This window comes from Coptis chinensis, chromosome 7 (genome assembly GCF_015680905.1).
Source record: "Coptis chinensis isolate HL-2020 chromosome 7, ASM1568090v1, whole genome shotgun sequence".
Classification (NCBI taxonomy): domain Eukaryota; kingdom Viridiplantae; phylum Streptophyta; class Magnoliopsida; order Ranunculales; family Ranunculaceae; genus Coptis; species Coptis chinensis.
The window spans coordinates 62,561,957-62,589,143 of NC_141462.1; the positions used below are offsets into that span (position 1 = coordinate 62,561,957).

The 27,187-nt window shown below is 38.9% G+C and overlaps 1 protein-coding gene and 1 pseudogene across 4 annotated transcripts; one reads left to right on the forward strand and one right to left on the reverse strand.

Moving 5' to 3' along the window:
• Positions 1 to 304: 304 nt before the first annotated feature.
• On the forward strand, positions 305 to 19,328 carry LOC147488305 (large ribosomal subunit protein uL18c). 3 transcript variants are annotated; one of them, XM_086570666.1, is made up of 3 exons: positions 305 to 1,420; positions 1,872 to 2,028; positions 18,962 to 19,328. In XM_086570666.1, exons 1-2 carry the CDS (start codon positions 1,313 to 1,315, stop codon positions 2,019 to 2,021), a joined length of 258 nt encoding a protein of 85 aa, XP_086426792.1. In that variant the 5' UTR covers positions 305 to 1,312; the 3' UTR covers positions 2,022 to 2,028; positions 18,962 to 19,328. The 3 variants fall into 3 exon arrangements, with proteins under 3 accessions (XP_086426792.1, XP_086426790.1, XP_086426789.1); XM_086570664.1 differs by lacking the exon at positions 18,962 to 19,328 and adding an exon at positions 15,234 to 15,469; XM_086570663.1 differs by lacking the exon at positions 18,962 to 19,328 and having other exon boundaries at positions 314 to 1,420; positions 1,872 to 2,194.
• On the reverse strand, positions 15,789 to 18,437 carry LOC147488306 (ABC transporter G family member 6 pseudogene; annotated as a pseudogene). The gene has a single exon (XR_015201510.1). The product of XR_015201510.1 is annotated as an ABC transporter G family member 6 pseudogene (transcript).
• Positions 19,329 to 27,187: the final 7,859 nt, after the last annotated feature.

Genomic DNA, 27,187 nt, shown 5'->3' on the forward strand with positions numbered 1-27,187 from the left:
GGTAGTGGATTACCAATTGCCTAACGTTTTTGAACAAGTTTTGGCTGGAGTCGCAGTGCGAGTTGGACTCTGTCTCATAGCTGTTTTGGGAGACCGACTTTGAGGAGTCATTCTCAGGTTTGGTTACCGACTGAAACCTCTATATAAACACAGCAGTGTGTGTCTATAGAGTATCATCCATTACAGAGTAAGAGAGGCGAGAGTCGTCTTTGCTGCGCCTCCATACACCAAATAAAACAGTAACTCGTGGATCTTGTCCCTTCATCCCACCCTACACCTAATCGAGAAACAGATAAGTCTTTATTCTTCTTCTCTTCTCTTCTTCCCGTCAGCCGCCAGAGAGAGTTATATTACTGTTCTAGAGGGTAGTCTGTTCTAGTGCAAAGTCAGGCTGCTGTTAACCATTGAATCTTGTGAGGAAGACGCCACTGTTGCCTTTCTGCACCATTGGAAGGGGCGAAATCTTTCCTTAAGGACAGCCTAATCCGCGCCTTGGTTATTACCTTTTATTCTGTCCTTGTCTTCTATTGTTTTCTTTTATCTACATACAACAGTAGGTACTACTGCTGCTTATGCTTAAAACCTACATCACAGTCAAGGATATGACTTGTGCTATGGGCAACATTTGAAGAGTTGTTCAGAATTAGATCTAAAGGGGGGGATGGGCTAAAATACTGCATTGTTTTATAGCATAGTTCATAAGCTGTGTTAAATAAATGGTACTTACCTAGTTTCCTTATAGAATTCAGAAGTCGATAACATGACAAATCATAATAGGAATGAAAAGTTGATTCCGCACCTCACTTCAGTTGAATGTATAGGTAATGCTATGACAGAACATGTTTGACAGTCGTTCATAAGCGGACATCTGGCTCACTGAAAATTAAATAAAATATGAAGAAAGAAAGAATTATCAGTGAGAGACTAAAATAATGGATGATTTTTAGTGGACAATAATCTTGTCACGATGTTGCATGTAGTTCAGTTTTTTGTCCATTGTATGAAGTTTGTTATTTTCTATGAACATGTTCTTCATGAAGATGATATTATCTTTAGGAAAGTGAGTCTATCCTATTTTCAGTTTTAACGAGTATGCGTTTTTTAATTGTGTATATGTAAACCTTTCCCTAACAGAATAAAAGAAGAAATTTTACATCTAGTAGGATTAAGGTTTAGATATGAGGGTATCATTCCACACCTTATAGGGTGATTATCCATGTGATTTTCTCTTTCCTTTTTCACGGTCGTGTTTTCTCAGGTCGAGGGGACAACAGAGAGGCCGCGGCTATGTGTTTTCCGCTCCAACAAACATATGTATGTCCAGGTGATAGATGACAGTAAGATGCATACCCTTGCTTCAGCGTCTACAGTGCAGAAACCTATTGCCAAGGAATTTGATTACACCTCTGGTCCTACAATTGTAAGTTTTCCAACTGCAAACTTGGAAGAGGAACACTGTAACCAACGTATATGGTGGTATAAGTTGTGTTTTGATCTGAATGCACTCTCTTACATTTTCGTTCATTTTCTGAATGACGACTTTGTAAGAAATTGTATGAATGTTTACTGCCTCAATGATTGTATTTCTCAATGATCGGCATAGCGCAATGTGGTTGATCCTAGATTATCTAAAGAAATAAAAAATGCTCCTTGTCTTCAATGTGAGCTGCTATATGATTATATACAAACCACATTTTTGCTTAGACCTTGACATTTTGTGAAGATTTGTTTTTTCCTCTTGTATATCAATTTTTTCCTTGTGCATTTTAAAAAGGGATTTTTTATATTTGAAATCTATTGTCTATGTCTAAGTTGTGAGGTGATCATCTTAGCAATATTTTACTTTTATTTTATTTTATTTCTTGCATCAGGAAATAGCGAAGAAGGTAGGTGAAGTCATTGCCAAGGCCTGTTTAGAGAAAGGAATTCAAAAAGTGGCATTTGACCGTGGTGGCTACCCTTACCATGGACGCATTGAAGCCCTTGCTGATGCAGCTCGGGAGCATGGCCTCCAATTCTAGAACCCAGGTTATCAGTTTTTCTTATAGAGAAATCAAAGTTTTTCGTATGTCTCCATGTGTGTTAATCTTCTAGATCGCCTGGTTCACTTGTGGCAAAGGGAAAGAGTGAAGAGGATTTGTGATGTATCTCCTGAATCATTTAGATTCTAGGACTTGAAAAGTTATTTGCTTTATGTTTCTTCTTATGGTAGATTAATTATCTTAAGATTGGGAATGCATTAACACATGAAAAATAGACTGTAGATTTATCATAAAAAAAAAATGAAAAAATAGACTGTAGACTTTGTGCTTGAGTCAAAGAAAGTGAACTAAATGATGCAGTTAGTAAGTATCATGTAAACACTGGTCAGGACTCGGGATGTCTTCCTAAAAGTTTGATGGACACAAATCACACTCTGTAGGAAAGTAAGCTTTGCATATGTGGTATGGCCTGGATCCAGATTGATCAAACTTGTGGGTTTAGCTAGTCCAGAAAGACATCTGCAGGTTTTAGATAGAGCTCAAAACCAACACGATATCTGTTTCGACCCCCACCTACGTGGCAAACGTCCATTAGTAGGGGTCTCTATTTTATTCATTTAATCAACAGGGCTAAAGCCCAATTCGCAATATCATGGATCAATGTATGCGTTCCATTTACTCATGTGTCTAAGGTCAACCTTAGCCACATGGCTTGCCACTAATATACGTTGATTTATGTCCGATTCATTTCTTATCAAAGAGATAGTTATCGGTTGACGCTTATACTCTATCACAATTACTCAAGATACAAGATTACTTGAGCTACAAGGACTCTCTACTCTACCTCTATAAATATCAAACTATTTTTCATAAGGAACTACGTTGGAAACTTGATCCCGAAAACCAATCTTGGGTACGTGGGCAGCCATTATTTGGTTCGGTTTCATCTCCCCAACATCAAATTCCTCTGTTTCTTAGTGTGTTCTTTACCATTGCTCTCCGTTGTGTTGAAGCGGTTCTTGCGAAAACATAATTGACGCCCGTCTGTGGGGATTTAGAATTCATTATCACGCGAAACGTCAAGATGGTAAGCACAAGAAGCGGACCAAATAGTCAACATATTCCTCCCGCTAATAATACTCGCAACCCTCGAAATTCAAATCGCCAATGCAAGAACCGTTGAACAATCAAGTTGATCCTAGTGGTAGGATCAATTCTCAACATCCGATAGAAGAAAGAAGAATCATCGCCTCCGCCATTGCAAAGGCGATTACAAGTGCCACCACCCTTAACAGCCTTGCAACAAGAAAATTGACAAGTCAAGAATCCTCCATGCGGTCCGGTCGATGCGTCCATGTCGATTCTTCACCGACATGGATATGGACGTGGACATTACTCTCACGCCAACTAGCGGAAAAGGTGATAGTAATGCCAATTCACCCCTAATACGGTTGAAGTTACGACGAGTCAAAAATTTAAACAGAATTTGAGAAGGAAGTCGGCAAAGAGGCAAAGTGCGGTGGACGATGTTGCAAATTCAACAACATCAAGGCGACCACGGCGGATGCAGGCCATTCCAGTGTATGGGACCGTCTTGACGATCCACTTCGTCGTCCTTTACGCGTGCTATTTCTCAAATCAATCAACCGATTAAGGAGTAATGACCCTATTACCCGTACTTATGGGGAGAATCGGATTGGCGGATAACTACTACCCTAGACATGTCCGGATCTCAAAGGGAAGATTTACCTCGAAGCAATTTTAGGGAAGACCGCCATCCGAAATATGTCCGACACGACCGGGAAGGCGGGCATCCCGCATAAGATCAACAAAACATGGAGAAGTGGTATAATTATTCCGACCACCCGGCCAGGGTGACTACCGCCTAGACAGGGCGGTTCACGAGGATAGACAAAGACAATCACCGGTCGGAGCCGATCATGCATACCGCTAAAGATCTCTAACTCCAATAAGAGATAATGGAAGGTATCCTTCTCCACATGGGCACGACAACCAAATGTTCGAGCCAATACTTTAACTCTAATAGAACAACAGCTGAAAGAGTTGATTGCAAAAGAACTTAACGATAGAGAGTCAAGGGATGTAAGAATGAAAAACTTGACAGTCAATGATGGCGTACTTGATAAGTTTTCGGTCGACATTCATGAAGCTTACCACCATCCCGACTTCAAACAACCCGATTTGAACTTTATGATGAGTCGGAAGGAGATCCTGGCTTGCATGTTCTATCATTCAAAAATAAGTTGGTGTTATGGGGTGGAGATGATCCGCTCATATGTAAGCTCTTTCCATCGACTCTAAAGGGAGAAGCATTACGCTGGTTTAGTGAGTTGCCTTCAAGATCAATTCACCAATTCAATGAACTAGAAAATCAGTTTGTTAATCGTTTCCGCCACAATTGCAAGACGCCAAAGGATGTCGACTCACTTCTGAACATCAAGCAACAACGTGACGAGAAGTTACGTACTTTTGTTACTAGGTTCCTATTTGTTCCGAAGTTTCGATGGGATGCTTCTTTTAAGCCTTTAAAGAAGCATTATATTATGAAAGAGAAAGTTCGAACTTCATTGTAAGGGATCTTTACCACTCTCTAATTAAAGATGTCCCTAAAACTTCGATCACGATCGTATGTTAGGGGCTGAACAACACATCCAGATTGAGGAGAACCTATCGGGCGAAAAGAGGGGACAAAGATATTCGAGTAAAGATTTTTCCGAAAAGCAAAATTTTAAAGCGAAACAAGGACGATCGGATCAACAACATAACGATGGAAAGAATGACAATCGAAGCAAGTCAATTTCAATCGTGATGGAAAAACTCTACCGAGCTAAAACCCGACCCGCCAATGCCAAGTACTACTATATATATGAGAAGTTGAAAAGGGGAATCTTCTTTCCCTGCCTTATCCACTTTCGGAAGATACCAAAGCGACAAAGGGACAAAGCTTTGTGGTGTAAATTCCATAATGACTATGGCCATGAGGAGATGAACTTTGTCGCTCTCTCCGGTCGGATTCGAAATTAGTGGAGAAAGGACTTTTAAATGAATATCTTATTAAAAACTCTCAACAGGTAGGTTTCTTTGCAACTTATGAGCATGTCATTAATGTTTCCCATTCTCATGTTGAGTCTCTTTCCAAAAGTCGAGTAAGAATCAAAAGCGTTTGAAAGTTAGTTATGTTGGTGAAGTTTAACCGTGCTCAACAAAGTCGATTTTGTCAAAGGAATCCGCACCAAACTTCAAGAAGAGCCCCTCCAATTCATCGATGATGATCTCCGTGGTGTATATCACCCTCACTATGACGCCAGTTATAATTTACGTTCATAGGGTGCTTCTGTTCAACGGGTAATGATCAAACCACAGGGCCACTTCCGGTCATTTTTTCGATGGATGTTATTCTCGGATGCAACTTCGCTGAGGGTATGATCATCGCCGAAGACAATCCTATCATCGGTTTTGATGGGACAACATCTTCATTGGTTGGAAGAATTACCTTACCAATCAAATTAATGAACAAAGAAGTTGAGCTCGATTTCTTATTGATGGATTTGTCGATCCCACTATAACGCATTTTTGGGCGAGATTGGATACATTCCATGGGGTCAGTAGTCTCCACATTTCATCGATTATTGTGTCAAGTTCCCATTCTCCGGGCATATTTGCAAGGTTCAGTAGTGACCAGGTATCTGCCCATTCTGTCATGACAAAGCAATGGATGACTATAAAAATCTGAAATTCGAGGTAATACGATCCTTGCAAGTGCCCCCGCCTATTACGATTACCAAGTGCCTCCATCTATAATATTGAGGCTCATGTGCAAGGGCCGCCCGAAATGGATCGACTTTTTGGAAGTACAAGTAGGAGATTCAGCAGAAGAAACCACTTTTATTTCGGTGAACTTTCGAGTGTAGAACAACAAAAGTTGGTTTCCCTTTTACAAATAAATGTTATATCTTAAACTTTGGAAAATTGAGGAAATGCCGAATAGACCCTTCATTTTGTCATAAACTTGACATTGATCCAAGTTTCGTCGGTTCGCCAAAACCAAGAAGAATGGCACCTGATCGGAAGCTCAAAGTTAAAGAGGAGATTGATAAGCTACTTGCGGTTAACTTTATCCGACGAGTTACTTATCCAAAATGGCTTGCTAATGTCGTCGCAGTGCCAAAAAAGAATGGACAAATCAGAATTTGTATTGACTTTACAAACCTTAACGCAGCTTGTCCGATTCATCCGTATCCATTGCCACGAATTTCGAACTAGTGGATGCCACTTCGATTCCAACGCCTATCTTTCATGGATGCTTCTTCAAACACTACCGGATCTCTTTGAATGTTGATGACCAAGAGTTCACCGCTTTCATTACCGACCAAGGCATTTTCGCTACAATCGTTATGCCTTTTGGTCTGAAAAATGCCGGTGCAACCTACCAAAAGCTTGTCAATACAATTTTTCCGATCTGTTGGGATAATAATGGAGGCTTATATTGATGATATAGTCGTTAAATCGAAACTTTCTTGGTGATCATCTTTCCGATCTTCAACTTGTTTTGATAGGCTTAACAAGTATAACATGAGACTCAATCTCGCCAAATGTTCTTTTGGCCTCTCTTCGGAAAATTTAAGGGATACCTCATGACTCGTCGTAGAGGTATTGAGGCTAATCCCGATCGATCCGTGCGTTATTGATATGCCATCACCAAAAAATAAGAAGGAAATTCAACGACTTCACCGGTCGGCTTGCATCTTTATAGATTTATTTCTAAATATTCCGATCGTTGTCATCCCTTCTTCCGGACTTTAAAAGGGGCGCAACTTGGAACATTGATTGTGAGATGGCATTGCAACAAATGAAGAAATACTTGGTCACCTCCTATATTGACAAGTCCTTCAACGGGTCAACCCATTGGCATGTACCTAGCACCTACAACTCAAGCTGTTAGTGATGTTCTTTTCGTCGATGATGGTAGACCCGTCTTTTTTATCAGTAAGACATTAACCGGAGCTGAGTCTCGTTATTCAAAGATGGAAAAATGGCACTTGCATTGGTTCATGCCGCCGTCGGTTAAAAGCATACTTCCGGAGGTTGGTCGAGTTTATCTTGAGTATCCCTTACGCAAGAAGATCTTTCAGTAATGCACGAAATCAAGCAGATTAGCGAATGGGAAAGTTATCTTAGTGCATATAGCATTGTCTTTGAAAGTCGTACTGCTGAAAAAGGACATGCTCTAGCTTCTTTGATAGCTGATTTTCCGATTGATGATTCTCCTATTGACGATTTCTTGCGCCAAGAAGAATCTATGGAAGACATTCTGCCACCAATAATTGGGGGCGACGAAGACCAACTTGCAAACGCAATTCCTAATCCAATTGACTTAGGGATTGTTTATTCAGATGGCTCCCATAATAAATCACTGGTCCGAATCGGATCGCTTTTGTTAAACCCGGCGGAGAGAAGATTGAAATGCAATGCGACTTGGCTTCGCCACCTTCAAATAAAAAGCCGAGTATGAGGGCTGCCGTTTGTGCCTTGAGAACGGCTTTGAAAACCGGGGGTCGCGAAAGCTCGGTTATACACGGATTTCGCCTTTGTAGCCAATCGGTTTGGCGGGTCTTTTGAAGCAAGAGATGACCGTATGGCGGCTTATCTTGGTTTGATACATAGCCTTGCTCGACAATTTGATAGCATCTCTATCACTTTCAAGACCGAAATGACATACGTCATCTTTGATTCATCGGCTTATCTATCCGCCCGTTAAAGCGAAGAGTCAAGACACATCAATTGGGAGTTCCGAAAAAAGCCAAGCATTGACTTTACCGAAAAAGAATTGCATGACTTGTATGTACACGCAAAGCAATTACTTGTTTTGCTTGTACGCTATATAAAAAATCGACCCACGTATAATCGCACCAATCATGACTTCGAGAAGCGGAAAAGGAGATGGAAAATTCACAACATGACCATACTTTGGATCTTCCATTAGAATATGTAGATCCATTTGTTCCTTCCGAATTAATCCGAAACGGATAGTGAGTTGGTACATGAAGCAAATGATAGTCCCGGTTCCCGATATGATACTATCGAGCCGGTGATAATCTCCGATCGCATGAAGATTGGCGTCTACCTTATATAGACTACTTGCAAGTTTCTTCGCTTCCGCGGAACCAAAACTTCGTTGAAAGAATCAAATCGCGATGCATGGAAGTTTTTGGTAATATCACGGCATTGACGAAAGTTTGCACTTATATCGCAGCGGCTCCTGGACTTAAACCCTATGTTGCGATGCCTATCAAAACGGGAAGGACTTCAAGTTTTGGAAGAGATTCACTCCGGCTTATGCGGAAGCCACTCCAAGGGACGAAGTTTAGCTCATAAAGCACGATAATATGAGTAAACTACCTGTTACTGAGTTGCATCCCATGCTAAGCCCGTGGCCATTTGCCAAATGGGGCTTAGACATTGTTGGTCCTTTACCTAAAGCTCCAGGTAGTATACGATTCCTTCTTATGGCAACCGATTACTTTACCAAATGGGTAGAAGCAAAGCCTTTAGTCCAAATCCATGCTTCCAACGTCAAAATGTTTTTATGGAGAAATATTGTTTGTCGTTTTGGCATCCCTAGCGACACTTGTATCGGATAATGGTAAACAATTTGATCTTTGAAGAAATTCGTCGGCCTACGTGCTAATTTGAAGATCGGCATAACTTCTCCGCACCTTATCATCCGCGAAGCCAATGGGCGGGCGGAAGCCACCAATAAGGTGATTTTGGCCAACCTAAAGAGGCGTTTTTGGCGCCAAAGGAAATTGGGTCAAGGAGTTACCGGTATCTTGTGGGCTTATAGGACAACGCGCCAAAGTATTCAACTGCATTATCACCTTTTAACCTTGCATATGGTCTTTGCAGGCGATCTTACCTACAGAACTGATTTCCAAAGACATCTCGGTCGATTCTTTGTTGAAACGAGTTCTAATGACGCTACTTTGGCTCGGTCAAAAAGCTCTTATTGATGAGGTTCGTTAGAGGGACTATAACAACTTATTAAGTATCAAAGTGACATGAAACGGAACTCGACAAGAAGATCCGTCCTAAAGTCTTTTGCTCTCAAGACCGGGTTCTTTGTAGAAACCCAAAGCTTATAGAATCGAGGAAAGTTTGGGGAAAATTGGCAAGGACCCTACATCATAGATCGTCCAAAGATCTAAGGGGTCATATTTCCTCCGTTACTATTTCTGGAAGAATAATAGAGAAGCCATGGAATGCTTACCACCTTCGCCAAGTTTTACCGTTAGGAAATTTTGCAATTTTACATTACTCCATCAATAACAAATCTATCCATCTATGTAGTTCGTTCTATGTTATCCATCAATAAAGACATTCAACTTCCATTCTCTTAGTTTGGTTGTCATTTTACATTTCTCTATTCGTCTGTACTTTTACTTTAAACAATGTCATTCATTAACGTTCATTCTACGGAGGTCATTCATATTATGCCTTTTTCGGTCAAAGTAAGTCGCATTCATGCCTACTTGACGGAAATCCGAGTCAATAAGATGGTTATTCTTGCTCGGAACAATTATTGCAATACTCCCACAATACAATATCCGTGCTAATTCCACTACTAAGGCAATGGCGTTGTGTTTTAGTTTGGTCCCAAAGCGGGTGGCGACTTTGAACCTCGTGACAACTCCAATGCGGTTGTCGGGGCCGTGCTTCACGTTCGTACAAATATTTTAACAACTGAATAGCTAGGTTCATGGAGGGGCGATCATGTCCCCTTTACCTTTCAATAACTTTCTCCAATGGTTCTATATTGGGAGGTTTTCTCTCTACATGGGGCTGCTCGTTCTTTTACATTCATAAATCAACAACACTAAGTTTTATCTGGTATGTTATCGACATCACAATGATATTCAATAGCCAATACATACTTTATTTTTATTTTCATAAAAGAATTTTTAGCTCTACGATATTACATACTCACAATCACATGATCATTGGTTTGGGAAAATCCAATGGTTTCTTCCCAACTTTTCGCATATACAACTCGTACAAATCCTTGTAATTCATCTTCTCACGTTCTAGTTCATCTCCCGTTTCTATTAAAGTCTCTGTTGTCTTCACGGACGATTCCGCGGTGTGCCATTTGCCGCGTGATCTTGGCGAGCCGCTCGTTTAAATCTGTCATTCGCTTGTTATTTTTCTCAACCTCTTTTTGCGCACGTTTAAGTTCCTGATCTTTGGTCGCCACGACTGACTTCAATTCTATCACATCTGCTTTTAAGTGTTTGTGTTCCTCCATTATCTCACAGGCTTTCCCAAATTCTTCGTACGCCATCTCCTCTGCTTCTTCCGTCCGCTCGGTTAAGTTTTTGTTTTCGTTTTCTAACTCTCTGATGGTTCCGCTTAATGCTTTGTTTGCCTCTTCCAATTTTTGGTTGAGTATCTTTACTTTCTCTATTTCTTCTAAGGCATTGACTTCATTCGAAACGATATTTTTCTTCGTGACTTTTTCATGAATTTCTTTGGCCCGTACTACCGCCGTTTTAACCTGCGGCAAAAAATATCTGATTTCATCATTTTTCAGACTTAAACACAAGTTTGCAATAACTGATAAAATAATACTATCATACCTGGTTTATACTATCGAAAATCATTGACATTGCTCTGTCATATTCTCCGATGTTCTCCGTATTCTGGTCACATTTTTTATATTTTTCGAGCCCTTCCATTGGCGTAATCCCGGGCGATCCCTTCACTTCGTCTTCCAAGCTTGAACATCTCTGCTTCATATGATATTTTCATCGGTTTAATGTTGGACACAAATTTCTTTACCGTCCCAATGCAATAGTAAAAATCAACTGTCAACTCACCATTAACAGATTCTGTGGTTTTCCTCCATGAGTAGTATTACCCACGGCCTTGCTTGCCGGTGGTTGTTGGATTCTTTGCTCCTGCATTTTGCGTTGCCGTTTATTTTCTTTCACCGACTTTGTGTTCTCTACTGCACTATCTTTTGTAAGTATCACTATTTCATTCTTTTCCTGTATATACCAAACCAGAACGAGATATTACATTTCACCACACTTTTACATATCTATGTTTTATACGGTACATACCTTTTCCTCTTGATGTTGCGTATGCATTATATTTCGTCTGGGATGTTTGGTGCATTGTAGTCTCGTCCCTCGAGGCATCATACATTGTAACGTTGGTTGTCTCTCTTGGTCTCCGTTCGCCCGTTTTCTTGTGGCACATCTTCTTTTGTACAATTCGCTTTTTGCTTGGCAAACTTCGGCACTAGTTCTCGGCGTGTTAATTCCGTTCCATCTTCTTTTTTCACTATCGCTATCGCTGCCAAATATTGCATTTCACGAGAATCTTACTCTTCTTCGCCATTTCACTATGTGTCTCCTTGGACCTATCGGCCCGTTGTTCGATACCCCCATAGTGACGGAAATCAACAATGTCATCAAAGTAGCTCAGATCTACCAATCTTTCGTCAGAGCATTCATGAAAGAAGAAACGAAGGTTGTTCTCCACTTCCTTGTCCAATTCAATAATGTCGGTAGTGTACTTTCGCGTTTTCATTAGACACACAAAATGACTCGTGTTAGTCAACAGTTTACTCGTAGTACAATTTTCAATACTTATATTTGGGCTTACCTCGAAATCTGTTCGGCACTTTAAACTCTGTCGGATTCCACTTCCCTCGCAAGCGGTATAGAAATCTATCCCATCCGGTGTATACTTTTGGGAACCCTTTAAAACTTCTGTTTGAATCTTTGAATTCAACTTCAAATTTTATGTACCCTTTCGTCAGTATGGCTTTCGGTCATATCAATGCGAAGATTTCTTGAGCCCCGAACCTTCTGTTAAATTCATTTTGTAAACGGTATGCTCTTGTAAAGATTAACTTAACGATATTGGCGGTTGTCCCGGTGCAATTTGCCACCACTCCGATAATTCGCTATTTCTTTTGCTTTCAACGGGATTGCATTCCCGCAATTTAATTGTGTGTAAGCCATTACTACTTCATCTTCTTCGACTTTCGTTTCAAATTCATTACACTTCATCCATCTCAAATTTCGACTCCTAGTATTTTTCGTATTTCCTTAAGCGACCATCGACGCGGTTCCAGGATAGTTTCTTTGTATCATCACCTTCTTTCCACCTCACCAAGTTCTGCGATCGTCCATCGAGTTTTCTTCTCGAGTGTTTTTCGCCCATAGTACGGTAGTTTCTACCTGAAAAAGCAAATAAAACCGGGTCGGATAGGTCAAAAATCGGGTCGAAAGCTCAAAAACCGGGTTCATTTGGGCGGATTAATGTAACACGCAGATGCGGTGCCCTTCCTCCTTTGCTTTGGTGTTGCACCGTATCTTGTTCGTTATTTCATATTTCCGCATACACCAAGCCGGATTATAAAACAGTGGTTACGATGCCCTCCTTTCCCCGGCGATGCACTAGATCGTGTTTAAAGTTTCAATTTTAACTTTTAAAACCGCCAACACGCATTTTTTTCTTCTTCCACATTCGTTTTCGATCCGTGAGCTTCCACATCAGTCTAAACGGCAAGCTCTCAACAAAACAATAAATTACACCTTTGTTGCATCAAGCCATAACGCAATTGAACCAACCGGTAGCACTTCTGGCGATCCGCTAACCGCTAGAACTTCGAGGATGGAGTAACATCAACGTTTTCCGACTCAGTTTCTAGTCGTTTGTTTCTCCTTGTGGTTCATCCTAATCTCTAGCATCACGACGAAAGCCTCGAGTCGATTGACTCGATTGCAACAAGAAGAAGACTACTAGCTCGTACAACATCATCGGGTTTCCATGTTCACTTTCACCGACCGTTGGTAGTGTGGTAAACTATCGGCTAGTTTGGTTATGGGATCACGCCCCGCTAAAACACTTCACACCACCACAAACAAGCAAAACCAACCCAAAACCAAAGAGGTTGTGTCTTTGCAATGTGATCCAATCACGACAAACACGCATAATCGGTACCGCAAACCGAGTGAATATGCGAAACAAAACGAACAAAACAAAAACAAAGAGGCGGAGAAGAAGCGATGGCGAGGGGTTACCCGAAGTAGAGGCTGACGAAAAGCGAGGTTGAGTATCGGATATAAGACCGCAGCTTTTTCTTCGCTCTACCCGCGGCTTTTTCTTCGTCCGAACCTCTTGGTTTGGATGAGTCTCTCCGTTATCACCGTTATTTATACTTTCCTTGTTTTACCGGTCTTTTCTCGGTTATATAAGTCTTCCATCCAAACTGACTTAAGATGGGAGACTTCGGGCCGATAAGCCGTTATCCAATCCGGATTTAATTTAGGAGTCTTAGTTTCGTAGTCTTTTCACATGATATCTTTTCGTTATTTCGGACATATATCAATTCCTATTATTTCGTTCACCGTAATTAGCCGATTTATGTCCGTTCCGGCTTCGATAATTCATTTTTTCTCCATAGTTTTCAACGGTCTAATCCTAGTATTGTTATTCCTTTGGTATGCATCATCGACATCACTTTCGCTTTGTTACGACATGCATTCGATGCGAAGATTAATCACTCAATTTCTTTTTGATTTTTATTTCCAGATTTTATTTATGTGCATTTTTTTTTTTTATCGTGCATTTTCGCCATTTTTTCTTTAACTACGTCATTGTGTCCAATTACAAATTAATTTAACATTATTTCGTTTCCGATAATTCAACGACTTCGCCCGATTGTCCATTTTTCTTATCGATTCACGCTTCACCACGACACTTTGTTATACACTCGGCTTTACTCTTCTTTTGCCATGTGAAACTTTGTTAAGCGACAAAGAAGGGCGGTGTTCATTCCCCCACGTGGCAAACGCCCATTAGTAGGGTCTTTATTTTATTCATTTAATCAAAGGCTAAAGCCCAATTCGCAATATCATGGATCAATGTAAAGGCTCATTTACTCACATGTGTCTAAGGTCAACCTTAGCCACATGACTTTGCCACTAATATCGTTGATTTATGTCCGTGATTCATTTCTTATCAAAGAGATAGTTATCGGTTAGACAAGTTATACTCTATCACAATTACTCAAGATACAAGATTACTTGAGCTTCTGAGGACTCTCACTCTACCTTTATAAATAAATCAAACTATTTTTCATAAGGAACTACGTGGAAACTTGATCCCGGAAAACCAATCTTGGGTACGTGGCGTGACCATTATTTGGTTCAGTTTCATCTCCCCCAACATCAAATTCCTCTGTTTCTTAGTGTGTTCTTTACAATTACTCTCGTTGTGTTGAAGCAGTTTACTGCCGAAACAATATCCAAGTACTTAAGTCCTTAATTCCTTAATTCCTTATGTTCCATTTCTACTAATTTACCATGCATTAATAGGTCCATCAGTTATAGAACTTGTAGAACATGAGGCCCTAGCAATAGCCACTACTAATAGTATTTGAAATCCTTGATTTCTCATTTCCTTGACTTGGGCTCTGTAAGTCAGAGCTGTCAATAGGCTGAGCTTGAAATGAAAGTTTCCCTATACTTAAAGGTAAAAATTTCTTAGTGGACTAGTCCATTAACAGCCCCAATTCAAATGGGTTCTAGCTTTCTAGAGGCGAATATATATAGGATTATCGGCTTATTGCCTCTTTGAAGATATTATTGGTTTTAGCCCGATTATAGATAAGATATTATTTAGCGGGACCTTGTACATTAAGACATTATTTTTTTTTTGGTAAAGTTAAGAGTTAATATATATTATTTGGATGGTCGTAATAGAGTTTCAATTAGATAAGAGTTCTCATCAAAATAAATATATAAGAGTCATTTGTGTTTCCTTGCACATTAAGACATACATCAGCAACCATTAATTTGGTTGTTGGACTGGTTGAGAATTGAATTGAGATATTTAATCAACATAAATATCTCACCAATTTGCACACTTTGCACAATTAGAGAGTTGGACGGTGGACCCAACGCCTAACCACCCACACATCCTTTTATGTCGTCTTTTTATTTCCAAAACTAAAATCAAGCTGGCTTAATAAACCTTTGAGGACATAGTGCAATAGTTACTTTTGATTCTGTTCCTATTTCTAGTTCTTCTGAATTGAAAATGATTAAAGAAAGACTTTTAAGATTTAACAGTCAATTACTAAGACCAAAATTGGTTAGAGTATTAGACAGAGTGACAGACAGTCTGACACTTGTGTTTTACTGTTTCATGCTACAGTACCATCTCCGACTTGGTGTCTGGCTAAAGATAATTTAAACTGCATAATATTGTGAAAGTTGGAGTAGAGACAAACTGGTTCTTTTTGAGGAAGAGAAGTAACTGCAGTTTCTGAGCATGGACACTTAAATACTTGAATGTGCTGTTCGGCCCTGAGCCCTTCAGATTCAGTCAAGTGGTTTTAGTCTTTTACTATCCAACCTGCTTCGGGACAAAAACTGCCCAAGGCAACAGCAGTAAATACTTTTGAATAGATATGTAAAATAGCTGGTGGCATTCCATTAGATCTTTTTCAAAAATGAGGAGGTTTCAAAATTATGTTCCGGATGTTCATTTTGTTCATCCGGATGCTGTTCCAAAATTATGTTATTGACTAAAAGTGCCTGAAACATAGCTAGAAGTGCCGTTTTGATCACCTATAAGATATTCCAGGCTTTCTTTGTGTGTGAACGTTTTGCAATTATTGTTAATTTGTTTAGAGAGCAACTGTCTTATGCTTTCGTCATAACGTAGATGAGGGTATGACAAAACAAATATACATTTCTTTGGCATGAATGAAAAAAGAAGAAAAAGTATTATATAATGGAATATAATCCAATGAAGAGAAGTATATTTGATGTTTAATTGACACAAACAAACATAATGATAAACATATAAAATTAATAGAAAAAGGAACTTCCCGCCAAATAATTCTGGTTTAACTGTTCTTCCTAGAATCACCATTTACCTTCTCTTGTTTTTGCTCCCAAACAACAAACTTAAGTAGAATAAAATTCTGAAGAAAAATCCCCATGCAACCGTAATCCAGAAACAATTCCACTTACTCAATTCTGTAACTCCTTGTTGTTTCAATATATCCACCCCCTTAGTAACACAAGTGCTACTAGTAATATTCATGCCCAAAGTTTGACTCAAAGTCTTCAACAATGTTACCTTCAATGGTTCCGAAACAACTTGAAGCGGCGTGTTATCGAAGATCTGAGTACCCCTAATGAAGCATTTGACAGGGTCATCAAATTCGTTGAGCAACACGGCTTCGTATGGATACTTCACTAGTGAAATGTAATGGAACCAGATCCAATACGCCGGAATTCGATCCCTGTTAATGAAGAATCCACTGAAGAGAAGAAAGTATGCTAGAATCGCGACGACTATAGTATAGCCCAACATAACATGAGGGATTACACCAGATAAGAAAGTGACAAAAGAACTTCCAGCCCAAAATGCGCCAAGAGTCATCAAGAAGAAGAAAGCGAACCCAGACAATCCACCACCAAGACCCACAGCAAAGAAAGTTATAGAGGCAAACGCAATCGAAAGAACAATTATAGGCGGCACAGCATCAATTGACCGCGCTATAACATAAGATGAACGGCGATAAGCATTATAAGCAGTCTCTCGCATAAAAATGTACCTTTCTTGGAGGAAAACTGGAAGGGCATTAGCACAAGTGTAGTATGTAGTAGACATAGCGAACGCAAAAAAGCCTATTCTTTCTTGAATGCCTCTAGGTGTATTGTCTAATTGCCAGAACATAGTAGCTAATATGAACCCAGTAACAACAACTGCTCCAAATCGGACTCCAAATAACTCCGGTGTTCGCCACGAATTCATGGTGGACCGCTGTATTAGAACAATGATTTCTTTCCAGATTGGATTCGCAAACCTTGACATAGTCGATTTAGAATTGTTATTAGTAGCACCAGACACTAATTTCCCTCTTGAAATGCTTGCAGTAATCGCGTCTTTCAGCGATAAACTCCTTCCATTTTCCTCGAGAGATCTAGGACGTTTCATACTCTCCCATGATTTATTAAACTCCACCAAGTTACTAGTCCCAGCAGGGGACACTTCCAGTTCTCGAATCAAATCGAGAGCAAATTCAGTCCGGTTCTCGTTCTCCGGAATCGGATGTCCGAATTCAGAGAAGTATAAAGGGATAGTCGATGGTGCACCATAGAAAACAGTTTGGCCTCTTGATAGAAAAATCAGCTTATCAAGTAAACTGATGATTCTATAACTAGGCTGATGAATTGACATGATCACAACACTTCCACTCTTTGCAATCCTTTGTAAAACCTTCACAACCATAAAGGCACTAGTGGAATCAAGCCCAGATGTAGGTTCATCAAGAAACAAGATTATAGGATCATGAATTATATCAATCCCAATAGAAACTCTTCGCCTTTCTCCACCAGACACACCTCTATGCCCCTCATCACCAATAACAGTCTTCGCAGCGTTCCTCAAGCCTAATTGATCAATCAAAGCTTGAACTCTAGCTTTCTTTTTCGACCTGGACAGCGACCGAGGCAACCGAAACTCAGCAGAGAACATGAGTGTTTCTTCAACTGTTAACATAGGGTAAAGAAGATCATCTTGCATCACATAAGCTGAAATAGTCTTCAATAACCGCGACTCGAGTGGCTCTCCGTTTAACATGACCGTACCTTTCAAGCTATCTTTTGCAATCCGATTAGCTAAAGCGTCTATCAAAGTAGATTTCCCCGACCCACTTGCACCAAGTACTGCCATGATTTCACCATCTCTTGCTTCACCAGAAATGTCATTCAACAAAGTTTTCGTATTAGAAACCTTGGCTTCCACCTCAACAGGCTCATCAACAGCCCCAAGACGATTCTTCCGTTTGAAACATGTAGAGAACGTCATTTTACTAGGAATTTTCACACTATAGGTAAGATTATTGAAAGACAGGGCAAATGGAAGTGATCTTGGCTCAAGACTAGTGTTACTCATTTCGATAACTTGGTGTACTGGTGTTTCGTCTCCTTCTGTTCTTGAATCCCCGACTAGCTTTAAAAGCTCGCCGAGTGTTGGTGATAAAGCTCCTATTCCACTTTGGTATTGTTCTTCCACCTCCTTTCTTGAAGACAACCCAAATCTTGATGAAAAGCTTCTCCCTGAACCAACACGAGACATGGTTATTATGAAAGATGATTTTGAGGTTGAAGCTATTTAAATTTATGGTTACAGTCACAGACTGTCATGCTGCGCTGGTATGAAGAGTTTTTTTTTTTCTGTTCTGACCAAGTATGAATGAATGAATTGAAACTATATTTCTGAAGTAGTAGGTTTAAAGTAGTACACCTTTTTTCTAGTTTCTAGTTGAGAAGAAGAGGGAGAGAGAGAAACACTTATGGGATGCTTTAATTTCATGTTGCATGGGGTAGTTGTATTTATAGCAATGCTTTTGAGTCTATCCCCCTCCATAAATTTTGTACTCCTTGTAGTTGGTTTATCTATGATCTATCCAACTTCCCTCATTGTTACTTTGCCTGTTATGTGTATCATCGTTGACCACCGAGTACTGCTAAAGTTTCACACATTATTGGTCTAGGAAAAAAAAGCTTATCAAGTTATCATTGATATGCAATTACTAATTTGCTAGAATAATTATTGATAACTTTATATGCATGCAGATTTAAAATTAAAGCGTGTGATACTGTTTTTTTTTTCAATAGGAGTCCTCCATTTTCTATTAGTGTTCACTGTTCATTAATATTAATTTGTTCATAGAAATACGTAGACAAACATTCGTTATAGTAAAAGAAGTAACAAAGATTTACACCTTTAGTTATGTACATTTTACTCGGCAAAATAAAATAAAATAAAATAGGGGATGAGTTGTAACTTAGGAGTTGTTTCAAATTTTGATTATTTGTCCGGTTTAAAGCATAAACTTATGTAACTGTAATTTCGATTTGCAGTTTCAATCATGTCCAATCAAAGGGATAGCATTTATCATTAGGGGCAGGACTTCTGCAATAACTAAAAAGATTTAGCTTCTAGAGTACCGAACAGCTTGGGCATACGAAGGTCAGTTTAATTTACTCAATTTTTATTGTTTTGACGGTGGTGAATGATGAGCTATTTGACGGTGGTGAATGGTGAGCTACACCTCCTACTCCAACTTAATTGAGATCACCAGGTTTTCTTAGCTTCTTACACGTACTTTTCTTATTGCAAGATGCTGACAACAGCGAATGAATCAGTTTCTTCTTTAATGTTAGTGGGTAAGAGTGTTCATCAACTGTAAATTATATTAAAAGATCTCTTATTTAAATAATTTCAGAATGCATGGTTACTAATTTTGACTTGATTGGTCAACCAAAATGAATGAGATGCATAAAAATGTTAAAGCGTTTGGGGAGTTTTTGGTGAAATTATTTATTTTGGGCTGATTTTAGATGAACTAACATTTACCAAATTGAGAGCTAACTCACACTTTTTGCTTCATCTACTACCTGTTCCATACTGTTTACCCATGATAAACTTTGGCATTTAGACTTTTTAGAGAACTCAAGCCCAAAAGAAAATCCGAAAGTTGCATATTCAACATTCCTTTCATCATTAAAACCTTCGCACAACTTTTTCTAAGATCTTTTTGGGAATGGGACCAACTTTTTGAGATGGGAGTTGCGTTTGTTGTCATCATTAATTTATTATTATGCCATTTTCCAGCTTTACAAAATAGTACTTCTTTTTTGGTATTGTTGTTGGGCTTGAGTTCAAACAGTTCAAAAGGAAAAAAAAAAGTTGTCTGTTTTGCAGCTGATGGTCATGAACTCATGACTCATGAGACAGATGAAGTTGTTTAAGTTCTTTTACCAAGTTGCACAGCATCTCAGTAGACAGTAGACTGTAATTAATCACTTGTTCACATTGAGCATTGTTACAGAGGAGGCAGGTATACAAGATTATCTTAATAAAATAGGTGAGGGTCCTGACAATTCTAGTTTAATCTTTAAAAAAAAACCATTTTAATGCAAAAACAAAAATACTTTCGAAAATAAACTTACTACTCACACGAGTTGGCTAATTATAATGAAATTTCGTTACTGACATCGTTATATGAGTTATATGACTTATATCAATGTCATGTTATAGACTTATAGGATTATCGGAAAAAAAAATGTCATGTTATATACATGCATGTGCTTAATTATCAACAGAATATGTAATATTGAGCTGCAGTTGTTGTTGACGCCATAGCTAGTAATTCGCAGAATTATAAGGTTTGGAGAATAAAACGAATAATTCGGCGAATTTTTAAATGATACGGTTTAATTCACGAATTAGTTGGGCCGGACTTATAATTGCCGAATTATAATGTCCGGATCTTTAAAATTCAAAAAACGGGCCGGGCCTTAGTTGGAACCAAAAATAAATATATTAATAATAGTAAGTAGAACCAACCATTTGACATTTGTATTATTTTTTCATGAATAAAATTGTAAAAATAAAAATAAAAACATTATATACTTATATATCAAAGTTTTAAATGTAAAATATATAAATTAATTTTAAAGTAATGCATATATACCGTTTAAAACACGATATCATATTTTTACCGTTAGCGTTTTATTGGAAAGTTTTTAAATTATTGTTGAAAAAATATAATAATTGCCTTTTGCCGAATTTTAAAGTTGATGCTAAACTAAATTGGAGCCGTGTTTTCAATCTCTCGTGGTAATTTAATTTAGCTAAATATGAGTAAGGTAGATGGATCATATTTTTATCTATATAACAAAATAGGGTGGTGTCGGACCAACCACACCTCCCCTAACCTTTGGATTAATTTTTGACATGGAGGATCTAAAAAGATGATGGGGTTTTTGTTAAGTCACTCCATAACCATTTGGTCAACAAAGGCTAATGGGCTTTTTGTTAAATTTTAACATTGGGCCCTTTTACACTTTGTGAATGGACACTTAACTATTTGGGATGGGCCTTTTATGTTAGGCCTTTTTACACTTTTGGGCTTTTAAGTTGGTGGACTTTTTTTGCCGCGGTCTTTGTCGGCCGGAAGCGTTTTGCGTCACGAGGGGTGGATGCATTTGAAAAGGCGCGTATCTGCGTCTTATACGCGACGCGGGCAAATACTTCATTATTATCAACAAAACAGGAGGAGTGGGAAGACAGATTCCACGCCATAAGGTGAGATGGTCGACATACACCCCCAACCATAGCCACTCAAAACTCATGGAAGGTGAATTAAAAGTTTTATGGGGTGAGTTAAACAGTTTTTCACCTCACCCACCCCATACAAAAAAGTCAACATTGACAAAAATTTTATGGGTTGAATCTTTTATGGGCTTGGAACTATGAGCATGGGCTCAATTAAAAAAAATTGTAATAGTGGGAGTAGGCATCCAAAAATCAATTGCTAAACTATAATGGGCAATTTTCCCGCGCCAAGGACATACATTTTCATACCGTTGTTTCGTACGTTTTTCAGCCCACTTCGATCTCTGTGGTAATTTAATTTAAAGTCAACAATTACAAATTGGTTGCTAAATTTGAGTGGGCTTATAGATAATGGGAAATGGACGAATTTTTGGCAACGAGTTGTTCAGTGCAGTTGGATATAAATTTATAATATGAAGAATTTTTTTATAAATACCGATTGGTCTTTGAATTAAAATAAGGTGTTATGGCCATGGAGTAGCAAAATCGCTTGTGGGAAAAGAAGGCAATAAAGAAAGTCAAGTGAGTGAGTCCAATATGGGAACGTGAGAGTGAGCTATAAATATAATATGGTTGTGCGTTGAGAGTTGATGGCAATGTAATCTCAAATTAATTAAAGTTTTGAACACACTCATGCTTAACGCCCAATATATAGGGCATGAGTTGAACATATGGTTGACACTTGACACATCTCTACCTTCGACATTGAGACTTTAGATCAACTTCGTATTTAATAAGATCCCATCCATGTATGTGGTATTGGTCTAATTAACATAAAATATGAAGTTTGTAACGCCAAAGACTAATTGTAACATTGTATCGTGTCTTCTTTTGGACGATTGAATGAAGTGGATTGAAACAAGATTATTTGTGATCTAGTTAAGATGGGGTTAAATAAGAACAAACTTGTGAAACAACTTCTATAGTTCTATGGATGTATATTGCACTCTGAGTCTCTCTTTCAATATTTGTTTTCTCTACAGAGATGCACGATCCTCTTAATTAGTGTCACACTGTCACTATGTGTTCGTTTGGACACTAGTGAAATGTAAATCACAGCATTTGATGACTCATTTGATATTTCGTATAATTTTTGAGCTGCCCATGAATCTATGAACTGGATTTGTTTATTTGCTTCTACCAAAAAAAATCATCTGGATTGCTGGTTGTACATTTTATTGGAGGACTAAATTTTAGCACATGTAAATTTGTCAAAATCACTGTCTATTCCATATCCATTTACAGCCCTGTATCAATTGGTCTATTACTCTGTTCTACCGTTAGCATACTTTATACCACAAACTTGTTATACCACAAACTAACATAATTTGTTTCCGTATAACAAGTTAATAACAACTATCACATTCATCATTTCGTTTTAGATAAAAACATAACATGAAAGAGGCAGTGAGCTGCTTGTTTTGTTTCCAATGCATTGTTTGTGCAGGTCCACAGAGTCGACCTGTGCACAAATGGCATTCTATATAAAGAGAAGCACTGGTGCAACTTATTAGTTAAGTGGGGATGTTTATTATCTTACTTTCAAAGAACTTATTAAACTCTAGGCCAAAAAAATGTCACTTGTGGAGTTGTGGTCCACCGATCCTCTCCATGTCTGTTATTTCCAAACATTACAGGTGTATAAAGACACTTGAGAATTGAATATTGAGATGCTTGTAACATTTGAAAGGCCTGTCATCTTAAAGATAGAGACATCCAACGGTGGACTATTAATCCTTGCACCCTAAGGTTTCTAGGGAGACCTACAAGATATTAGGACAGTAATCAAGTTTAATGTGAGTAATCAACATAATTGCATTGCATGTGCATCTATTAAAAGTAGTAACATGTGTTTTTATGGCAACTTGCGCTGTCACAAGGTTAAGAAAGATGACATGTGAATGTGAGAAAAATGTGATTCCAAAAGAATGATGATCGAAGGTTTGAATTCGGAGTGAACGTTATCGGAAAAAAAAAAAAAAAAAAAAATCGGAGTGTTGCAAGTACTAAATGGTGACATTGTTACAATGACGCAGCGAATGCTTGATGCACCATGTTCATTATGGATCAAGATACACAACAGTCTAACACTCTAACATAACTAGAAAATTTGTCATCTTTTCTCGATGCAAAATCAAGGGTGTACGGTGGACAATTTCGTTTCACTTGTAGAATTTCAAAATAGCCACTTCGATGGGGACATGCATTGTTCTCTTGTTTCTGTTGGTCTGTTGGAGCTGAAATTTGCAACCAGTATTCAGCATATATACAGTTAAGGATCCTGCATGCGAAATTGCGAACCATTTGAGTTGGTCTTACGAATGCAAACTAAAAATTGCCTATAATTGTGTAGAGGTATAGGAATCATCCCAAGAATATTCAAAACATGCTTAACATGTACCAAACACAGTCCACGTCAATATCAAGCAATGAACCAGATGGCCTCACGCATTTTACATTTCTAAAGACCATGTAACTGCAAAGGAGGAGACCTGCATCACCAGCATGCAAACAATGGAAACACCAAATTCCTTCAACATCTCCCCATGTGGCTCAATGAATGTTCTTATATAGTGGGGACCTTGTTAAGTATTGTGGAGCCTGATCACACGTGGGTATGGGATAGCAATCTTGGTTTCTAAATTGAATAGGAAACTAAGCATTGCCCAACTGAATGCTAAATTGGATATTTGTCCAATACGACTTCGGTTTCCAAAATCGATTTTAGAAACCAAGTCCTATTACGTTTGTGGTACTTGATGGGAGCCTATAAATAGAACATTAATCAACATACTGGGTATTGTTTTTGTGAGGCAACAGTGAGTGCATAGATGGCCAATATCGGTGAGTGTGTTACAGTGTATAGATTGCGAATTTGTGAGTGTATTGTGTAATTGTGAGAGCAAGAGATTTAGTGTTTGTGTGTGGCTTCTTAACATTGTAATTCGCTCTTTGATATTAGTGGAAATTGGTTCACTTGTGGATTAGGCAATTGCCGAACCACATAAATCTTGTGTTCTTCTTTTCTCATGTTTATTTTACTTCTTGTGTTATGTTTGAGTTTTCTTTGATCGTTGGTTGGGTTTTATTAATTCGATCCTAACAAAGTGGTATCATAGCCACGAGATTTATTGTAGATCTTGGGTGTTGATTGCTCTTGTGGGAGGAATGGCGGGCAATGAAGGAAAGCTTAAGATTGAGAAGTTTGACGAAACGAATTTTGGATTCTGGAAGATGCAGATTGAAGACTATTTGTATCAAAAGGATCTTTATCATCCATTGACAGGAACGAAGCCAACAGGGGCAATAGATGAACAATGGGTAGTGCTTGATAGAAAGGCACTTGGCACAATCCGCTTGACGCTAGCAAAGTAAGTAGCTTTTAACATCAAGAATGAGAAGACTACGATGGATCTCATGAAGGCTCTCTCTGCTATGTATGAACAACCCTTTGTTGCTAATAAGGTGCACTTGATAACAAAGCTATTCACATTGAGGATGGCTGAAGGTACGTCATTCAAAGAGCACCTTAACTTGTTCAATGAGATCAAAACCAACTTGAGTCTGTTGAGATCACTATTTAGTAATGAGGTGATGGCTTGCACAATTCTTGAGCTGATGCCACCAAGTTGGAAAGCCACGGTTTCTACAATTAGTGGTCCTGCTGGTAAATCAAAATTAGAATATGATGATGTTGTTAGTATGATATTAACTGAAGAAACTAGAAGACAAACAAATAGCGTGGCTTCCACTTCAAAGTCTGCATTGAGTTTTGAGAGCAGAGGTAGAAGTTTAGAAAGGGGTAATAGTCAAAGGAACATATCACAATCCAGAGGAAAATCTAAGGTTGATGTGTCTAAGATTGAGTGCTACAATTGTGGCAAGAAAAGCCATTATTCATTTGATTGTTGGTCCCCCAAGAAAAGAGAAGTAAAAGACATGAGAAGAAGAAGAAGAAACACTAAGAAGCAAATGTGGTCGAGGCGTTCGATGATGCATTGATTTATTCTATGGAAGAAAGAGATGATTCCTGGGTACTGGACTCAGGTGCTTCATTCCATGCAACCTCAAATAAGGATGTGTTGCAAAGCTATGTTCCAGGTAATCTTGGTACAATTTATCTGGGTGATTGGGTGATAACAAGGCTTGTAGTATTGTTGGTAAAGGTGATGTACAGATTAAGATTAATGGGTCTGTATGGAAGTTGAAAGATATGAGACATGTTCCCGATTTGAGGAGAAACCTAATTTCTGTGGGGCAACTAACAAGTGAAGGATACACTACCAATTTTACAGGTGAAAATTGGAGGGTATCGAAAGGTGCATTGCTTATTGCATGTGGAAAGAAAGATGATATTCTCTATTTGACCACGAATGCTTGTGGTTCTGTTGCCATTGTTGAAGGCAAAGAAGACCCAAACATGTGGCACCGCAGACTTGGCCATATGAGTGAAAAAGGAATGCAAGTCCTTCATTCACTACAAAAGCTACCGGGTTTGAAGTCAACTGAGATTGAATTATGTGAGAACTGCATTTATGGGAAGCAGAAACGTGTTAGCTTTCAGAAAGTGGGAAGAACTCCGAAGCAGTAGAAGCTTGAGTTGGTTCACACAGATGTCTGGGGTCCTTCAACCGTCTCCTATCTTGGTGGTAAGTCATATTTTGTAACTTTCATTGATGGGTATATTTCTTAAAGCAGAAATTTGAAGTCTTTGATGTGTTCAAGAAGTGGAGAGCTATGGTGGAAAATGAGATAGGGTTGAAGGTGAAATATTTGAGGCCTGATAATGGTGGAGAGTACAATGATACTGGTTTCAAGAAGTACTGTGCTAAAAACAGAATTCGATGGAGAAAACACTGCCAAGGACACCTTAACATAATGGGGTGGCTGATAGAATGAACAGGTCATTGATAGAGCGTGCACGGTGCATGCGTCTACAGGCAAGGTTACCAAAATTGTTTTGGGCCGAAGCAGTCAGTACATTAGCTTTCTTGATTAACTGTGGGACATCAGTTCCATCAAATCACAGGCTGCCTGAGGAGGTTTAGAGCAGCAAGCAGGTAAATCTTTCTTATTTGCGAGTATTTAGATGTGTCATATGCGCATATCAGTGATCAGTCTAGGGGTAAACTTGACCCTAAATCACTGAAGTGTGTGGTCATTGGATACGGTGGTGATGAGTTTGGTTATTAGTTTTGGGATTACCAGAATCGAAAAATCATAAGGAGTAGAGATGTTGTATTCAATGAGAAGGTGATGTACAAAGATAGGAATGACACACAACTGAGTGACGATGAGTATCTTCAGTTGGAAGATCTTGAAGTTAGTCGCGGTACAGAGCAGCAACAAGTTGTTGAGGTTCCTCGATTAGACACAAATTGTGGTGTTGAGTTGAAAATGTAACACCACAGACGTCCAACTCTAGCCCCTGAACCTAGGAAGACATCTAAGCCACCTGTGCCAAGCACAAAGTACCCTTCATCTACTTATGATGTTAACTTCTTGTTACTTACTGATAGTGGTGAACCCCAGTGCTATGATGAAGCATTGGAGGTAGAGGATGCAAGCAAGTGAGCAAGTGGGAGGTTGCGATGAATGATGAGATGAACTCTCTCATCATAATGGAACATGGGAACTGGTTGAGTTACCCATGGGGAAGAAGGCCTTGCAAAATAAGTGGGTATTCCGATTGAAAGAAGAGCATGATGGCTCCAAGAAGCACAAGACCATATTAGTAGTCAAAGGATTTTAGCAAAAGCATGGCATTGACTACACTGAGATATTTTCTCCGATGGTGAAACTTACTACTATTAGGACAACTTTGAGTATTGTAGTAGTTGAGGATCTACATCTAGAGTAGTTAGATGTAAAGACTTCTTTTCTTCATGGTGACCTGGATTGAGGAAATTTATATGCAACAGCCACAGGGCTTCAAGTAGATGGTAAGGAGGAAATGGTGTGTAAGC